Genomic DNA, 19,989 nt, shown 5'->3' on the forward strand with positions numbered 1-19,989 from the left:
TTATCTTATCATCAGGAAATTATTAGTCAATCATCTGATTTTCGAAAAAAAAATAAGTTTTAAAGTTTTTTTCTCATGATAATTAAGGTGCCACTTTCAACTAATAAAAATCTTTTCACACATACTAGCTAGAAATTTGAGATCAAATAATATTTTCATTAGGAGAAAATACTTTGCACGGATGTGTTGAAAAGGGTAGAAAAATATATAGCATCATCAATAGTGATCTACTCCATTGAAGTCCCTTTCTACTGCTAAATTTTGACTATTGTATCATTTTGAAATTTGTTTATGGGCACTAGGTAAAACAGTAAAGAAAATTTATTTTAGAGTCAAAACCAAATAAGGCAAATCTAAACTCTTAGCTAATCATCAATCTTGCAATCTAAGGAAAAGGTGTCTCAAATAATAGTCAGTAAGAGTAAGACATGCCTCCCAAAAAGTTATCTGCTCCAAAAAATTAAATTCTAAGCATTTCACCATGTAACATAGCAGTTTCCTCAATACAAACATTGAGGACAAAGTTGTATGTGATTAACTTGTATATTTAATTTGTGTATACATGTGTTTATTTTTTCAAAAACACTATAATATTGTAAGTCTTTATGAGTCGATTAGTTGGTGCGTAACACTTTTCCATATTCTATATAAATATAGGAGAAGATGAGGGCTCTGAGTTCACAAGACACTGCAGTAAGCTCAAGCTTGACACATGGATCAATAAATTGGGCAACTGACGACGCTTATGACAAGGTCATGGAAAATGCAGAATACACTAGCCGTTTACGAGCAATATATAATTTTTGTGAACTCTTTTAAGAGGTGGTACACTTTGTGTTTATGATATCGTTTTGGTTATTTTATTTCATATGTATGGTACAATTTTTGTTAACTCTTTAAGATGTGGTACACTGTGTTTATGACATCATCATTTTGGATTTAGATGTCTTATGAGATATGAGATTGTATATATGGATTAGATATGTATTGTGAGATATATATATATATATATATATATATATATATATATATAAGATTGTATGAGATTGATGAATGGAGAAAATATTTATGGATTAATTCAATATTTATGGAGAAAATACGCAATACAATATTGTATTGCGTATTGTATATCAGGAGAAGATAAAAAATATATATGGATTGCATGAGAAAAATATTTTCTCTATATATTAATTATTGAAGGCGCTTTGCGGCGTGGAAGTGCTCCCATATAGAAATAGGGGCCCTTTACACGCAAGCGCCCCCATTCTTGCCCACCTGAGCGCTCCATTTTTATAATGAGGGCGCTTCCTAGGCAAGTGCCACCATTTAAAACAGGGAGCGCTTCCTCGGCAAGCGCCCCCATTTAAAAAAGGGGCGCTTCCTAGGCAAGCGACCCCTTTTAAAAAAGGGGCGCCTCCTAGGCAAGCGACCCCTTTTAAAAAAGGGGGGCGCTTGCTAGGCAAGCGCCCTCATTCTAAAATTGGGGCACTTGATTAGGAAGCGCCCCCTTTTTTAAATGGGGGCGTTTGCCAAGGAAGCGCCCCCTTTTTTAAATGGGGGCGTTTGCCTAGGAAGCGCCCCCATTTAAAAACGGGGGCGCTTGCCTAGAAAGTGCCCCCATTTAAAAAATGGGGCGCTTGCCTAGGAAGTGCCCCCATTTAAAAAAAGGGGCGCTTGCCTAGGAAGCGTCCCCATTTTAAAAAGGGGGCGTTTTTCACAACTAAGCGCCCCCTTTTAAAAAAGGGGGAGCTTTGTTCCAAACGTCCCCTTTTTGAGGCGCTCTTTAGTAAAAAAACGTCTCAATCTTAAATTCTAGTCGCCATAAAAACCGACGTGTCCCAAGTGCCCCTAATCAAGCGTTGCGAAATCAATAGGGACATTTTTTTGGCCAAAAATGCCCCAAATAACCATGTCGCTAAACCTTGTTTTTTTTGTGGTGAACTAAAATTTTTTGTGTGGGGGTTTGAAGCTAAGCAAATAAATAAATACATAAATATAGTCATTTTATGTGTGTGTGCAGGCATGTTTATGTAAAATAAAAGCATACAAGTCTTAAACTTAATTTCATAAAATCATCTTTAAAATGAACTTTCCTTTCAATTACAAAATTTCTCTAGTTTGCTATAGACATGTCCAAAATAAAAAAAAAAAATGGCATCTCCTTCGGATTATGCTCGACAACGAACTTTCACGGAATAAAATTCGTCCATTATCATCTAGAAAAGTAGTGAAATATTTAGTAATTTCTTTAGAAAGCTACATCTAGAGGTGTGAAAAGGTCATCATTTTCATAGTATATATAGAAAATTATATTTTTGTAAGGACTTATTTTTTGGGGGTTGCCAAAGACCCTCAAAGCTTCAAGTAATTCCACCCCTAACAGTAGCCACAAAAACTTTTCTATCTTATATATCTTGTGGAAAAACAATTAGGAATATGTCAAATTGAATGGCGCTGATACAAATTAAGTTTATATATAACTCACCCTTGAAAACCAGCTTGTAACAGATTAAGGACAACATATATATATATATAAGATTCTTGCATGACATAAGCAACGACCTCAAAGTGATGTCATTGATAGCTAGGTTGTTATCGGTGACAACCGGATAGAAATTCTTTGAAATTGAATAAATAAATAAAAATTTGTACTTAATGTATGTGGGATACTTAAGATCAAAACATGCACCGATAAATGTTGTTGACTGGACTTTTCTTATAAAAGCAAAAACAAAAAATCAATAGGTCAAGAAGGACTTTCGTAAAATGAAACATTAAATTCAAAGGAATACATGTGAATTCCCTTTTTTTTCTTTCTTTAGTTAGTATATATAGTCAAGTTCATACGCATAGAAGGACATGGGAAATGAAGAGATTTGATTCTTGATCGCAAGAGGTCATGCTGATCATGTAGAACCTGACGTTGAAAACTTGGTATGACCACACACACACACACACACATATATATATATATGCTCCCTGACTAATTCCAGTTTGAATACAAACACATATATATAATCAAGAATTGCACGTTCAGTAATTTCAATTTGAGTTTATGTAAAACATGACATTCACACATGCATGCATGCTACTAATTCAAGTTTATATCAGTCACTCAAAAAACGAAAACAAAATAAAAACCACTTAAATTGACGTGGTAGTCCACATGATGCTTACTACATCAACTACTAAAATATGGATAATCATGTGTCAGTCCACTTGACACCTGTCATGTTTGCAAACTGATGTAACGGTCCACATGACGCTTACCATGCTATCTATTAAAAATGTATATAGATGGTCACATAAGTAGTTCATGCGACACTTATTTTTATGAAATTATGAAATTTATAATGGATTGTAATAAAAGCTAATGAAACTTATGCTGGCTACTTCTATTTGTGCATGAATGGCAAGCTAGCTCAAGGCTCCCCTCTCATATATGTCTTATAAGACACAAGTTAAAAGTATCCCATCAATAATTAAGACGTATAACACCTCTCATTTGTGTGCACACAAAATACAAGACACAAGCCAAAACCCAATTAAATTAGGGGAGACTTTACTGATAACCCCCAAACTTTCGCCCGTTTTGAAATACCCCTTCTAAACTTCAAAATCTCTCAATTTAGTCTCTTGAACTTTCAATTGCTCTCAATTTGAACCCCTCCGTCAATTTTAGCCTTTAAAAATACAAAAAAAAAAAAAAAAAAAAAAGACCAAAATATCCATAATTTTTTTTTTAATAATAAAAAAACGTTTTGGAAGTTGAAATTTTATACAAAAGTCAGGGGTATAAGCGTCATGTAACTATTAAAATTTGACGGAGGGGTCCAAATTGAGAGCAATTGAAAGTTCATGAGACTAAATTGAGAAATTTTAAAGTTTAGGGGGAGTATTTCAAAATGGGTGAAAGTTCGGGGGTCTTTAGTGAAGTTTCCTCATTAAATTAAGAACTCATATCAAGGACTATAGGCCTCGTTTGCCAACAGCCCGGGCTGGCACTGTAGCTGGAACGACACTGTTCCAGCTACAGTGCCAGCAGCAAAAATTGACTTTTTACTTAATTATTTTTTTAAAAAAAAAAAAAAAAAAAAAAAAGAAGATGGGGTGGAACCACCCCTAGATCGGCCAGGGGGTGGCTGGAACCACCCCATCTTTCTCCTCATTTTTTCTTTTTCTTTTTTTTTTTTTTTTTAATATTTTGCTTTAAAAAAAAAAAATTAAGTAAAAGGTCAATTTTTGTTGCTGGCGTTGTAGCTGGAAAAGTGCCGTTCCAGCTACAGTGGCGGCCCGAGCTGTTGGCAAACGAGGCCATAATTAATTTGTATAAATGTGTGTGTGTTCGTATAAAAAGGTTAAGAGAAGAAATGGAGTCAAAAACAAAGTCAACAAAAGCTTGACCCCAGAAGGTTTTATATTGATGATATGCGTGGTGGTTTCACGCGCAATTAGACAAGAATGGGGTTGGGTTTGAATCCGTGTCTCGAAAGACCACGCTGGATTGACTTCAAGAGCATCTTGAAAAAGAATCCGTGGGATCAACTTTTTACATTAACAAACGGAATTAATAGTGACCACAATAATAATTGATAAAGTTTTCCACATCTAATTCATCGAAATTGGGACATGTTTTTGTTTTGAATCATTGACACCTACTACTATGTACGAGTTCCAAACTTTGCTTACCTTCTTCTTCTTCTTCCTGTCAAATCATTCTTTCGGCTTAAACCAAAAAGGTTATTTTCAGACTTTGTTATTTTTATTTTTTCTTTCTTGGTACCAACCATGGAAGGTACAGAGAACCCTTCCCTTTCGAGTATGCATCAAGATATATCCTAGAGTATTGCATGGGTGAAATAAGCTAGCACTTGTTACGATAGTTTTTTTACTTTTTAAGTACTAATTCAAAACATAAAACATTTTTCGTAAATTACTTTTATTTTAAATGAGTGTCAAGAGAGAGAAAATGGAAGTGGCTTTTAATTTGGTGTTTGTTGAGATATGGCGGAACCGTTTAAAATGGTGGTTCGGAGGTGGTAAGGAAACTTATACTTAATTCTTCTTTTCGAACTACTACTTATCATACTTGACCCGTTCCAACTTTTTTTTTAATCAATAAAGGAGAAAGAGTTATAAGGGCCTTCAAGTTCCAAACTTCCAACTACCATTTAAATGCAACAAGCTCCCACCATTAATGTGGGCATTAAATCACCAAATAAAAAAGAGCACAAGGCATGCATGTGACATTTTTTATGTGAAATAATGAAAATAGCCTCCAAGTAAATTAAAAGAATTAAAAAAAAAATGGCAGTCCAACCACTCTTAAAAAAAGCAAAAAAGTCACTCCAAGGTACAACTCAAATGCTAGCAATGAATCAACCATCCTAAATTACACAGCGATGGACGACCAATCTACTCCCAAGCGTATTTGAAGATGATTCGACCAACCTCGAATAACATGGCTTGATTGCCCAATAAATGAGAAAAAGGATTTGGGGTGATGTAGCTAATTTAATTAGTGTAAAATTGTAAAAGTAAACATATATAGAGACATGTAATTGATTTCCATGTTTAGCAACGTCAACGTGGGATTTGTCGCATGTGGGTGTAATGGGTTCTAGCAGCTGAGCTAGGTTTGTGGAAGAAAGCAGATAGAAAGAAAGAAAAAAACCTGTGGTTAGGCTAGGCTGAAGGAAGTGGGTCTTTTGTTTGGATACGTACATGCTCACCCGAGAAATTCTCATCCTTTTCACACTCCGCAGAAGGCTGTTTTTTCCTCGCAATCGACAAGAAAGTGTCGCGAAGATGAAACATTGTCAGAGCACGAGCAGAAAGCATGGGCCCTAGGTTTGGGGTACATACAAATACAGTTAAGGGTGCTTTTCTAGGACCATGTTTCGCCTTCGTTTCCGGGTTCAATCACTTCAATGGAGTCAAAACTCGTGTGGAAAAAGACTTTTGGTGACTGAGCTATTCACCTAATTCTGCAAAACCAATAACAGAACAAGTTTCTCGCTACCGCACAGCTAAGTGCTAGCCAGCATGAATGAATAAAATTTAGGTAATTTTCCTACTTCCAAGTCAAATGTCCCATGGCCTCTAGGTCCTAACTCCGTGGATTTAACAGTAAAGCAAAACATAGATCTAAAACGGGTATATCAAACACAGCAACTCTCACTTTAGGTAATAATCCAAAGTAGTCGGGGAATACAGCAAAAACACGAGTTGATTGAACAGCCCTATAGAGATATACATTCAACCAATTTTACATAGTAGAAAAATTTTATATCTTTGCCCATGTATATGCATCATAATCATGAAACTTGTTCCATGTTTATCACCAATCATCTTCTAGGCTAGCTCGGTGGAAACACATGACTGTGCAAACAAATATGAAGAAGGATGTGAACTCGATAAGCATAGCTCCTGTCTGAATCATATGAGCGTGCCTTAGGATAATCGGAATGGCTAAGCTCCCCACAGCTGAAGCTCCAGTCATAAACTTAGCAGCATCTATCCAACTGCATTATAAAATTGACAAACAGAAAAGAAGAGTTATGAGAGAGAGAGAGAGAGAGAGAGAGAGAGTAATAAAAAGCTAGCACATACTAAAGATGCATGTGTATTAGGGTTGACAATTTTTTACAAAACTCATGAACTCAATACAAACTGAACACGAAATTAACGAGTTTGGGTTGAATGGTCTGATCTATTTAATTAAATAGGTCGGATTATGGTTGACTTATATGTCTTATACACATGCCTCAACTCGACCTATACTCCATATGGATGAAATGTGGGTAGATGGAGTATGGATGAAAATCGAAGTGAAAAGGGAAAATATGATTGATAGCACTACTCCACTTGAGGTAGGAGATCACCGTTTACACATAAAATGTTGGATAACTTCTTCAATGATTATTCCCTCCGACTACTGCTCAATAAATAGCCAAACCTACGTGAGATAAAGATAACAACAATCCTACTAACATCTAACTCTTGAGATAAGGATAACAACAATCCTAATAACATCTAACTCTTAAGATAAAGATAACAACAATCCTAACATAATGGAATTACTAAGGTAAAGATAAATATAAACTACAACATCTTGCTGAAGAGATAGGCTTTCCTATATCCCTTTCTTATTCTCATCCACGTGCTTGATCTAATCCAAGTGATCGGATTGGAACAAGACTCCTATCACCCGCAAACCCAAATATGAAATTATCAGGTTAGAGTTAAAGGGTCTGGCCAATTTAATTAAATAGGTCGGACTAAAATTGACTTATATAATCTTATGTCCATGCCTCGATATGACCCGAACCCAACATGCAAACATGAATTGTCACCCTTCATGTGTATTAGTGTATATCAAAGTTTCACGAATATGTGTTAAAGAGGGCTTAAAGAAACTAACCCCCCACCATCCCTACTAGTCAGAAACTGAGTGGAACCACCTCCAAAAAATAAGCAAGGCATAGGCACCAGCACGTACATGAGAGCTGCAGGTAAAATGAGTTGACATCATCAACCTTTAAAATGTAATCTATATAACACGACCAACTTGCAATAATTTACTAACCTGATAACATGGGCCACCAATTGTTGTATATTGCACAAGCCTATCAACAGAGAAGAAAAGACAAGCAAAATAAATCAACAAATATATAGGACTCTGAATTCATTTGGAATAAAAGGCTCTATGCTTTTCTCTCATTTTAGCATTCGCTCTCCAATGTGGAGATATGCCATTAACATCAATTTTAATAAATGTGATAAGTGGCTAAAGGTAGAAAAACCCCCTTCAAAAGTATTAGATCATATGCAGCTTTAATGAAACATTTGTAAGAGGGGTTTTTAGACTTGTTTCTCAATACTATGTATGCCAAACTGCAAGTGCTTGTATTTGATAAAATTTTATCACATGGGAAAGTTTGAATAGCTTAAAACAGAAGTATGAGAAGTGCTTTATGCACCTAGTGAGCCATGAATCCATAATCTCATCCTCCATCCTATTCTAATAGCAGGACAAGGTTTCATTTGAACTATAATTCATTGGCAAAAAAGTATATACTGCTCTTGCAAAGTTACATCTTACAAAGCATATCCCTAAGCAGAAGTATGCCAAAGTAAGAAAGCCCTTCGAATATCGGAAGTTCATTTTCCAAAATAAATTAATCGTTATGAGCCCTTCTCCAATTTGCAATCACACAATAAGGGAACTGAGAGAACCATTAGAAATACTGTCACACTAAAAAAGGTGTTTTAAGAAGATCAGAGGTAATGTACTCAATATTTACTTGAAGTTGCACATCTTAAATAGTTCAGTCATAAAGACAAGGCCGAAGAACTAACAATAATCACATCCTTTAATTCTCCTCTTTAGGGAAACTTTACCGAAAAGGAAGAGGGGTCCTTCAAGGAAAACCCAAAACTGAGAAAAAGAAAAGGTAATACCAAATCTAACACCAGTGCCAAATCACTAAAGAATGCAGAATAACCTCAAAAAGGTATATTTCCCTCCCTCAGCCAAGAATATCAATTCAGGAGGATAAAAGCGGCCTCTATCTTGTTGCAATGACAACATCTCCAATAATCTTGAGCTACCATTTAACATCACTAATTATTCTAGACGAATCACATAGTTTCATAATGCTAAATTAAAGGCCACCCCAACTCCCATGAGAAGGGCAAGAAACTCAGTTTTGTAGCATACTCATCATAATTTGTACAGCTACTCCCAATCCAATTTGACACCAGTCACCAAGAGAACACCCATTCAGTTTTTAATCAACTCTTTCTTTCCATAGCATATGCCAAATGTTGATGTAAAAGTGCAGAGAGTCAATCACAGTATACTTTCTGGTCCAACAAGATGCAAACCAACAGCATGATGCCATAGAAGTTTTCAGTGCCTGATACCCCCATGATGACCATTGAAATGATTGTTGCAAATGAAGTCCATATTACATCCATCATCAAAATTCTATAATAAGAATTCATAACAAATAGTTGCTATCATAACCTTTTTTTTTTTTTTTTTTGATAAGTAATGAGTTGCTATCATAACTAAGGAAGTAAAAGATTAAAGCGCCCTCATCCTCTCTTGTTGTAATAACTAGTGAGGAATGTAATGAACCAAGGATTTGCTGCCTTACACTCAACTCAACTAAGGCTTAATCGAAAATTAAAAAAGAGAGGCTTCTCATATTATGTTGTAATATTTGGCTAGCAATTGTCGTACCAAGGAATGCAATGAACCATGCAAAACAAAGCCAAGCACAACCACCCTTTAAATTCAGCTAGGCTGGGTAAAACTTGGACCCCAGGCACAAGCTTTACCAATGGCTCTGTGAGCCATAATCCTAAGTACATGTATATTTCGGCCAAACCCAGACTTATCCACAAGCCAAACAGGGCTTGCATTAGCCTAATCCAATGGTTAATTAGCAGCAAATCCAACAACACTTTCTTCACCTAATGTAAATTAACAATGTCAACAAGCTACCAGCTAGCATTTCTAATCCAGTTACCATTCTTTTTTGAAGTGATATGTTTAAACTAGTTTGAAGGACCATTAGTGCAAAGCACAAGTCAACCGTTCAAGAGCCTACTCAAGCTTAAAATGTATACCTTCAAGTGTTCTGTTTGAAGTCTTCACAAGCTTCCTTGATGCTGGTGGGAAATCTCAGTGGGCTGTGAGGTATATTCACAACCATCTAAATAATCTTGGATTTAGTCAAGATTTGTTTAAAGCTTTCATAGAATTTCACACTTTGGCTCAAACTTTGTTGTCTTTTAATTGAATTTCAAGTAATTTCCATTTCCAAGGAACTACTCCCTCCCTTCAAAGTAAAATTGCGAAATAAGATGCACCAGCACCAAACTTATCCAAAGTAAGATAATTTGTCCAGATTTGAAGGCTTTTTACATGGATGAGAATACACTTTATTCTTTATTCACATCATACATTTCTAAGGAAACCCAAGGATATCATTTCACACAAATGTGCATGAATTAATACCGGGATTCAACCCCCAGGTATCTCAAGAGAAACAAAAAAAAATTGTTCATTTGGTACCTCCTATACTGTGGATATTAACTCAATTCCTATGATTTTTTTAATAACTTTCAAAATATAGAAGATTTATAATTCCAAAATGTTCTACAGGTAAACAAAACAAACAACCCAAAAAAGAAAGTATAAAAAAAATAGCAACATAGAGCTAACATGCTTTGAATGTCATCAAACTATACAAGATCATAAAACCATTACATGTGAATATGATCAACAACATAGGACCACCAAAATCTTACAACCAGCCAATTATGAAAACATACCAGGATCTGTAGCAAGATGCTAGCTGAAAACATAAAGGCAAGCCCAGCAAGCCTACACACGATAAAAAATAAATAAATTGACAAAAAAAGGGGAAAATTACAAGTTTATTTTAATTAAGCTACGGACAGGCCCAAAATCACAGAATTAAAAATTCAAACTTACACTGCATAGAACAAGAACCATTCGGCAATTCCACATCGATGCACCACAACAAAAAATCATTAGTACCAAAATAATTACTAGTAACTATTGGATTAATCACTTACACAGATTATCAAATTGATTAACTTATCTCAGTCTACATTACTCTCTCGTACAGACACGTTTCGAGAACCCAGATATTATTGAAAAAATTAGTGCTGTAAACCCTAATCCAAATCCTTTTGGCTAAGCCCAGAACCGCAATAATTAGCCAAAATTTTACAAATTGAAACCGTAAAACAGAGAGGTACAAACGATTATGTGCAGGATCGAGATACGAGGGACGAGAGAGTCGAAATAGGAGCCGTACCTTCGACGGTCATCGCCATTGTCGGACGAGGAAAGCTCTCGTACTTTCAAAGTTTCGGGGAAGATTATGGACCGTAGAGCGAATAGAAATGCGGGAGCAGTAAAAGAGTTCTCGGACCTAGTCGAATGTCGAGTGACTTTCACCGCCAGCAATCTGTATAATTTTGGACACAAATTTTCGGAAATTCCATTCTAACATTTTTTTTTTTCTCAAAAAAATTAATGTTTTATGTTGGTAGGTTAGTAGAATAACAATAAATAATCCTTAAGGGATAGCTCAATCAGCTGTAAACTATATTTTATGAAGTGGAGGTCACTAGTTCAAATCCCCTTCCTCCTTCTTTCCTTGTGTAAGCATGTTAAAAATAAATAAATAAATAACAATAACAATAAATAGCTCTTAAAAATATTTAAAAAAAATAATATTTGAGAGATGACACTTGTTTTCTACTTGTCATCTAGTTTAAAGAAAATTTATGTCCTATAATTTTGCGTTCTATTGTTTCTTTGAGGTTTTTTTTTATGTCATAGAAAATTTTAAGACTTATAAATATAAAAGAAAAAAAAAATAATTCACAAAAGAATGAGATCAACATGTATGTAGGTAAATATGTTAAGGTTTTTAAATGTTATAATTTAATGACATTGAAAAAATTGAAAAACAGAAAAATTATAATTAAAAAACAATAAGGTAAAGTCCAATCCACCACTATATAGAGTAATATTATAAATCATATTTTTATTTCATAAATATATCATAATACTATGTGGTAGTTTAAACCAATTCTTTTAAAAGAATTATTTAATAAATATTTATTCAATAGTTGGTTAGGACGACTATCATACCAGCATTCTAAAATATTTGTAGATAAAAATATAGTTTATAACATTAAATGACCAACCTTTGTTAAAAACAATTTTTTTTTTTTTTTTTTTTATGTAATTCTTAAAACCAAAGTTTAATAGTTGGTTGGGAATATATAAACTATTTATGTAATAAAAATGTGGTATATAACATTACCCACTATTGTTATCATTTTCACAACCCCGTCACTGCGATGACCATTCACTATGATCATTGTTGTTATAACCAATAAATACTTTATTATCTATATTATACTTATCCCAACAAGAATGATTAAAATAATCACTCTCATGTAGTTTTTTTGACATGAACATAAAAATAATAAATTATACTTTGCCCCAAAAGTACCACCCCAATTGTAGTTACAATTATTAACTACAACCCATTACATTTTGAACCTACAAATTATCAAACTATTTATAGTTTGTTCCATAGTTGATAGTTTGGATTAAAGACGTCACACATGTACTTTAGTCGTTTTTGCATAACTAATTTCCCTTATGGTGATAAAAAAAATAATAATAATAAGACAAATGAGTAGCCCCACAGCCACCCCACATAATTTTTCTTTATTATCGTCGTCACTAAAATTGCGAGTTTCTTGTATGCAACTCGAACACGTACACATGCTAGTCAAGTGTGATATCTTGCTAATTGTATTTCGAATATTAATTTAGCTTTATTTTATTTTTAAAGTTTGACTACTTTATAGAGCACATGCTTTAACTAAATGAGCTGCTTGGCCCGCTTTCAATCATATTTTTTGAAGCATTCTCATGGGGTCTCATATTCTCTCTTCCATTTGAATTATGAATGGCAAGGGCCCTTCCCTGTAACTCTTTTTCCTCATTCAATTTTTTTTTTTTTTTTAAAAAAAAAAAAGTGATATATTTTTCATCCAAACTAATGGTCAAATCCATTATAAAGGATAGCTTGCAACATTTTGGTAGTTTTATAAGTTCAAATTGCTTGACCACTTTCAAAATATAACTTGGTGCGATTGAACCACCCCATACCCTATATTAGGAGGTGGCTAACCACCACTTAACAACCGATTGAAAGTGACTAGTGATCGCTTGAAAAAACAATTTAAAGTCATTTGGCTACACTCAAAATACAAATTGGGGTGATTGGCTACTTCTAACACAATCATGAGAGTGACTGCACCATCTCAATTCTCAAGTTCTTTAATTAGTTGCATCAATCACGGCATATTCATACCACTAAATTTTTTGACTCAGGTTTTTTCAACCGAATTTATGCGAAAAAATGAGAGAAGTATACGGATCTTAAATTATATAAACAGGTAGGTTTTGCATCCCGAATGGTCGAGGAATTTCTTCGAGCACTATGAAAGCTCTCTTATTTTATGTCCGAATTTTTTGAATTTCCGACAGAAATTTAGAAGATCTAAATCAAATGTTTCTAGTAGTAGACAATTAATGATATTATTGATCGAGATCTCTCTAAACCTTCAAGAGCTGCAGCTTATTTAAGAAAGCAATACCAATCCAATCCAACTCCATTGGCGACCAACGTACTTGATTGATCTCAGCCGTTGACCCATACCACATTTCTGGCTCCACATCAGTAGCGTTAATTTCTGATCGAAAACCCATCTCCACCACCTCCCATATCAACGCCCTAGAATCATCCCCAGCAGAGCATAGTTGCCGTCCGATACGCGGGGCCCACGACAGAGCATTTACACTCCCCTTATGCTTGCAAAGCTCCATCAACGGGGTTGTCGGGAACCTAATGTCCAGTACAACCACCTTGTTGCTGTCCATCCCGACCGTCGCTATGAACCTCGGATCAGCCTTGTTCCACTCCAACCTCAACAGCGGACTATCTCTGACGGGATTTTCATATATAATCGTCGATCTTTCTTTGTCTCTCAAATCGAAAACCCTCAGGGAACCATCTCCGGAAACAGAAGCGAAAACATTGAAGCCGCCCCATGAAATATCGTACACTTCTTTGTCGTGTGCTACCAACTGGGTGTCGACGATTTCCCTCTCGATGTCCCAGATCACACACGTGGTGTCCACGCTGGCAGTCGCCACCCGCCGCGTGTCACATTCCGCCCAATCAAAAGAAGTAATGGAAGAGTTGAATTCGCTGCTCTTGTTGCCGTTGAGAAGGGACTTGAGCTCAATCCGGTCGTCGTGGATTTCCCACAGCCGGAGATAGTCGCCGGAGGTGGCTATGAGGTCGGGGTTCATAGCGTCCTCGGAGGGGAAGAACATGAGGTTGGTTGGTGCATAAGGGTGGTCAAAGATTAGGCGGTTGTCGGTGGCGAAATCAGACGTGTCGTGGTTGAATTGGACGAGCTCCACCTTGTTGCTGTAGTCTTCCAGGAAACTCCCAATGGCGAGGCGGGAATTCTTGTCGTGCCGGACCGACCAGGCTAGCGAGTAAATTGGCCATTGAGCAACGTAGGTGTAAACGCCTGGTTTTTTCTCCGCCGGGCTTTGCATGGTGACTTGAAAGGGACCGATCAATTAGACGATCTGAAATTTCAGCATATATGGCTTGTTAAATGTCTTACTTTAATCATATTTATCTTCTAAGAAAAATGCTAATTACTACTGATTTTACTGTACCTCCTTTTAAAATTACGTGACACAATATTGATAAAAATAAATTTTCACTGGTAAATTTACTCGTGCAATAACTATCATAATAAGGGTTATATATATAATCTATCAAGTCAATTTATAAGAAATTAATGAAAAAAGTCATAGTATCATAAACTTTTTGTGACAAAGTTATGATCCCGTAAGAATCCCGTGGATGATTGCATGCCACATGTCCGACGGTCGAAATGACAAGAAAGGATGAATAATTAAAGGTCAATTGCGCGCTTTAAGTCATCTTTGGGGACCCACACTTTTTCAGAGGTGACGATATTTCTCTAATTTTCATGGAACTTGGTCCAAAAAACACGCAGTAGGCAGTAGGCACAACACACACCTCAAAATAGAATAGAAAATATGTATAGAGAGAGACGCGCGGAATTAGGATTTTGTGTGTGGCGTCCAAATTTTCATAAATAAATAAGCATATAGATGTGTATAACTTGTTCGTGTATTTGCATGTCTTTATATAAATTAAAAACAAAAAAATAAATAAATAAAAAATAAAATCTAATTTCATATTAAGTCATAAGTCATATATGAATTTTCTTAAAATTTTGTTAGTGTTTGATAATTTCTTTTAAGAGGTGTATTTTGTGTTTTGGTTAAAAAAATAGTTTAACGTGATATAAATGTTAAAGGAGTTTTGAGTGCTTTTGTGAGGAAATTAAGTTGTTAATATTTAGATTTTTTTTTGGGTAGAAAAGAAAAAGAGCAAAAAGAAAGTTTAGCAAATTAACAAGCCCATTTTTATAACAACTTATTTTGATTATAATTCTAATAATCAATTTGGATTAGAAATGTAAAAATCCGAAGAATATGTATTATATATAAAGAAACTTCACGTACATGCATGTGAGGAAATATCATCTCAATAGGTGCAAAAAAAAAAAAAAAACCATCTCAATGTTGTCAGCAATTTTTTATAAGGACTAAGAGCCTGTTTGGGACTGTGTTTGAAAATTATAGTTTTTAAGTCAAAGAGGATTTTAGGGTAAAAACTTTATTTTAAAACTTTTGCCAAAATTAAGTACGTTTTGACAATTTTTAGGTTTTTTGAACATTTAAAAATGCTTTTAATTTATTTTACCATACAAGTTTTTTTTTTTTTCTTCAAACGAACTTTTTAAGTGTTAAAAGTACTTTTAAGCCTCTAAAATACAATTTTAAACAAGCTCTAGGTGATTGATCCCATAAATTATACAAGAAATTCTAGAGAAATATCTATGCTATCAACAATTGTATACAAAAGTCAATTGAAAATATTGATGTAGCAGCACATGCCACGTACCGCACAAGCAGGCAAGTAAGATTATGCGTCACGTGCAGCCGTGCTTATATATATCTATATATATTGATAATAAAATATATTATAACTTTTTAAAAAATAAATACACTTATAATTATAAAAATTACTATATTATTATTATTATTATTATATATATGCGGCCCCCTGTGCTGGCAAAAACGAGGTAAAAAACGAATTTCATGAGGACCCTCTGCGCTGCATGCATGGTTTTCAACAAATCTTTGAAGACACAAGATTTTTTTCAGCCTCTGTGAGGTTGTGGTTTCAGCCTTTTCGAAGGGCATGTATATGGTGCTACTTTGCTGATCGGTTTGTTTTGCTCTTAATGAAGTTTTCTTATTCATAAAAAAAATAAAAAATAAGAACAAAACAAAACAAAAGATTTTTCGTAGAGAGAGAGAGAGAGATTGCAGAATCAAAGAAAAACTGGCATGGAGACAGAAGACATATAGAAGGAAAACAAAAAGGGTTGGAGAGAAAGAGAGAGACTTACATTTGTCAAAATGGATCTCCCTGCAGCTGATACGAAGTACACGTCATCAAACACACACAAGAGGAAGGAAGAGAGTATAGAGAGCAATGGTGATGAGGAGTAGCTGTGAAGTTGAGGCAATAAATATGAATGGGAGATGAGCTCAGAATATCCTGGAAGGGATGGTAGAGCTGATAGTCAATGCATGCGCACGAGGGCAGAAGGGTAAGTTTAATTTCCTAGCTTGCTTAATTGTCTCATACTCAAAGGACACGTGTCTCTACTTCACTGCAACTTGGCAACCTACGTTTTCCTTCCTTCCGTAGAATTAAGAATTGTCCTTCAATTAATTTCCAACGTACAATTATGAAAACGAACGGCTTCCAAACTAATTATTGGAGTGCAGATCGAAGATATGAATCACTTTTTTTTTTTTTTTTTTTTTTTTGACATGTCCACACAAGAGGGGGAGGAGGATTCGAACTAGTGACCATCGCTTCATTAGGCGTGGTCCTAGCCGATTGAACTACCTCTTGAGGACTATGAATCACTCTTTTAATCGTTAATTAATGATCAATTATGCATCCATAATATTTATTATAATCCATATAATCTACAATGATTGATCATTTTTATTGCCACCGCAATTAATGGAACAAAATAAGCACGTATTTGTTCATTTGTTAAGTAAAATAAATATCATTTAAAACATGTCACATTAACTGATGTGAAATTAGTATAAAAACAAATTTATATAATTTCTAATGTTACTCCCTTTCAACTAAATGAACTCATATCGTCATCCTGATTATCATGATCTTGCTAGAAAAAGCCCATTTTAGCGTGTAGTGGCACGTGTCATATACTTGTTATTGTGATTAATTATTTTTCTCGCTATACATATTGGAAAACTCATAGCTCCATAAGTAAAAATCTCTCCGGCAAGAAAAAGTCGGAGCTCATCTGCTACAAAGTAAATATATTTTATATTGTATTCACTTGCTTTTTATTAAGGCTGGTAAAACAGGTATTTGATATAACTTATTTATAACCTGTTTATTATATACATATTTTTTTATAATAAGATTCATCTAAATGTTATAAAAAATAATTACATACGTAGAATAGATGGATATATGTTTACTTGCCGAGTACCAATTTTACTAGGTCTACTTTCTATGCTTAGTTACTGTTGCCATCTCATGGGCATCTAGGCTTTTGGATTTGGTAGCCTCGTGGCCACCATATAGACAAATGTCTTTCTTTTCAGAAAATAAATAAATAAATAAAAAAGAAAGATACCATAAAAGATTCCCACGTTTTTTAGGTCAACAATTCAATGAAAGTTATCTTAGGTTCTGACTTCTGTTGGATGCACCCAAGCGGTAAGTGGGAAGGAAATGATCATTAAAAGCGACACCAAGATAAAAGAGTTTTATGATTACTGAAATATTCTCACGCATTTTAGGTCAAATAATAAAATATGAAAAATGTTGGGGGTTGTATAATTTTTATTATAATTTATTTACAAATGTGACAGTATATAATTAGCAAAATAATTAAAAGTATATAATTAACAACTCAATCGCTAATAACTTAAGTTAAGAAGTCAAATTTTGTTGGTTAATCATTTTAATAATTATAAACAGTTTGCAAATAACTTTTGTAATAAAAGTTGTAAGGGTCATGTAATAATATCATGACCCCTAAAAATTAATACTTCAATAAAAGTAATTTTAAATATTTATCTCCCATCCTAATCTTATATATATATATATATATATATATATATATTTCTTAATTAAGACGGATTCAATGGCTGATATGCATTATTATATTAGCCTAATAGTATAAAAGTGGGATAGAAGTTGAGCATGTACCTGACACGTGAATAGTGATATTTTAGGCCAATAGGCCCCAACAAAACACCCCTTTATAAAGATAAATCTTATTTAAGATTCTTAGCTAAGTTAGTGTGCTCTAACTACCATTCTTTTTTTTTTTTTTCTTTTTTTTTAATGAATGGTATATATATAGGGCATGCTAACTCAATTGAGAATACTAAATAGCATTTCTCAATTTTAAATAATAAATACTTATTTATCATCTTACTGATATAAAAGTGAGATAAAATAAGTACCGCAGCATTACTCTAATAATAATAACTTCTATATTGTGTTGCTTTAAAATGATATTTTCCTTCATTTACCTCTTGAATAATTTGACCGAATCTCGAATAACTTTTAGTTAGTTGCTGATATCAATTATACATGCAATGTTTTGAATAAATTATTAAAAAAAAAAAAAAAAAAAAAAATCAAATGACTACAACCTACACTCTTATACTACTAGGCTGATGTGACAATGCCTATCACCTATATATATATATATATATATAAATAAATAAAAGCTAGCTTGCCATATATGTTCATATATGTTGAACAATCACATTCAATATTCAGAGAATCAAATTCATGCGTGTAATATTACTGCACAAACAATATTGTTCTCTTGGTCTCACTCAATTAAGGGCACATGATAGACGGCTTACTCTAACAAGATCTTTTACTAAGTTTTTATTTTTAAAAGTATTTATCGTTATCTCCGCACGCGGTCAATTGTTATAACACAATCGATCTGTAATTTTTCTAGAAGGTACAAGGTTTAATGCATTATATATTTTTAAATTTGTGGTAACATAGAAAGCATATTGCTAGGATATAAAATGATTAAAATCATATATATTTAATCACTAGGATACAAAACACTGGATATAATCCTTAACCAGTGAATAAATCCGCTAATATAAATATTTTAACCTCTCTCTAAAAATATTTTAATAACCTAGGTCTATTCTTCTTCCATCTCCTTGGTGAGAGCAGCCGCCTCCTTAGTGAGGTTTTTCCGGGGAGGAGATATGGAGTTTTTCTCCATTTTCCTCCTTCTTCTCTGTCTATATTTCCTACTTTTGTTGTTTTTTCTTGTTGTTTTTGTTGTTGTGCAATCTGACCAGACCAGGAGCTTAGGCCTCCTTCATCCTCTCCGATTAACCTCCATTCCGTTGCCGTTCATTCACCACTGTGCAGTGCCGCTCGCCTCCTCAAAACTGGTTGGGTTTTTAGATCTAGTTTTGAGAAAAACTAGATCTAGCATCTTCGGTCAGTTTTCCACCACCACGCGTCATCTCACCTCGTTTCTCGGCCTCTCAGCTTCCCAACGCCACCTCCTCCAGCCAGATCCGACTACCACGTGCCTGCACGTGGATCCCACCTTCCGGCGCGTCTGCGTCACGTGCTTGCCAGTGCTCGCCAAACTCCGCTCCCCGGCCGTTGCTACTGTTTTCTTGTCGTTTTGTTATTGTTTTCCGGTTGTTCCTTTGTAATGTTGTTTTTTGTTGTTTTTGAGTTTTGTGGATTACTGTCTCCTAACTTTTTATTGGTTTATTTCTTTAGTGGAGACTTTTGTAACTGAATTTGTGTTAGTTATTTTCTTTACAACAGTCCTAATTAAGGACTCTAGCAGTGCTTTTATCACTTCATCCTTCTTCTGGTGGTTGTTGCTGGTTACTAATGGGGGTTCAAATAGGTTCGCCCTTAATTTATGCCTCTCTTGCTTTTGAAACCGCCTTGCGCGGCTTCTTGAGAGGACCAGGTCACTTGTTTGTCCAATTTCCTATGTTTTGTAATTATTTTCAAACTGTTTTAGTTTGTTTTGTGTCTATTGTTGGATAGCCCACCCCTTTTTCATTTTTAGGATCGGCCCCTTCTTCTTCTTTTCGAATCAAGAGTGGAAATGATCATTCCCTGTAATTTATTCCTTATTCAATTAAAAAAAAAAAAAAATGAG

General features: G+C 34.5%; 2 protein-coding genes across 2 annotated transcripts; both read right to left on the reverse strand.

Moving 5' to 3' along the window:
- Positions 1-6,159: 6,159 nt before the first annotated feature.
- Positions 6,160-10,843, reverse strand: LOC132191524 (Vacuolar protein sorting 55 (VPS55) family protein). The gene is made up of 5 exons (XM_059606594.2): positions 10,511-10,843; positions 10,348-10,399; positions 7,589-7,628; positions 7,424-7,508; positions 6,160-6,524 (listed from the first exon to the last, which is right to left on the reverse strand). Exons 2-5 carry the CDS (start codon positions 10,378-10,380, stop codon positions 6,341-6,343), a joined length of 342 nt encoding a protein of 113 aa, XP_059462577.1. The 5' UTR covers positions 10,381-10,399; positions 10,511-10,843; the 3' UTR covers positions 6,160-6,340.
- A 2,150-nt stretch (positions 10,844-12,993) lies between these two features.
- On the reverse strand, positions 12,994-16,249 carry LOC132191866 (WD repeat-containing protein LWD1). Its single transcript, XM_059606982.2, has 2 exons — positions 16,165-16,249; positions 12,994-14,236 (listed from the first exon to the last, which is right to left on the reverse strand). Exon 2 carries the CDS (start codon positions 14,201-14,203, stop codon positions 13,190-13,192), a length of 1,014 nt encoding a protein of 337 aa, XP_059462965.1. The 5' UTR covers positions 14,204-14,236; positions 16,165-16,249; the 3' UTR covers positions 12,994-13,189.
- Positions 16,250-19,989: the final 3,740 nt, after the last annotated feature.

This window comes from Corylus avellana, chromosome 10 (assembly GCF_965113065.1).
Source record: "Corylus avellana chromosome 10, dhCorAvel1.hap1.2, whole genome shotgun sequence".
NCBI classification, from domain to species: Eukaryota; Viridiplantae; Streptophyta; class Magnoliopsida; order Fagales; family Betulaceae; genus Corylus; species Corylus avellana.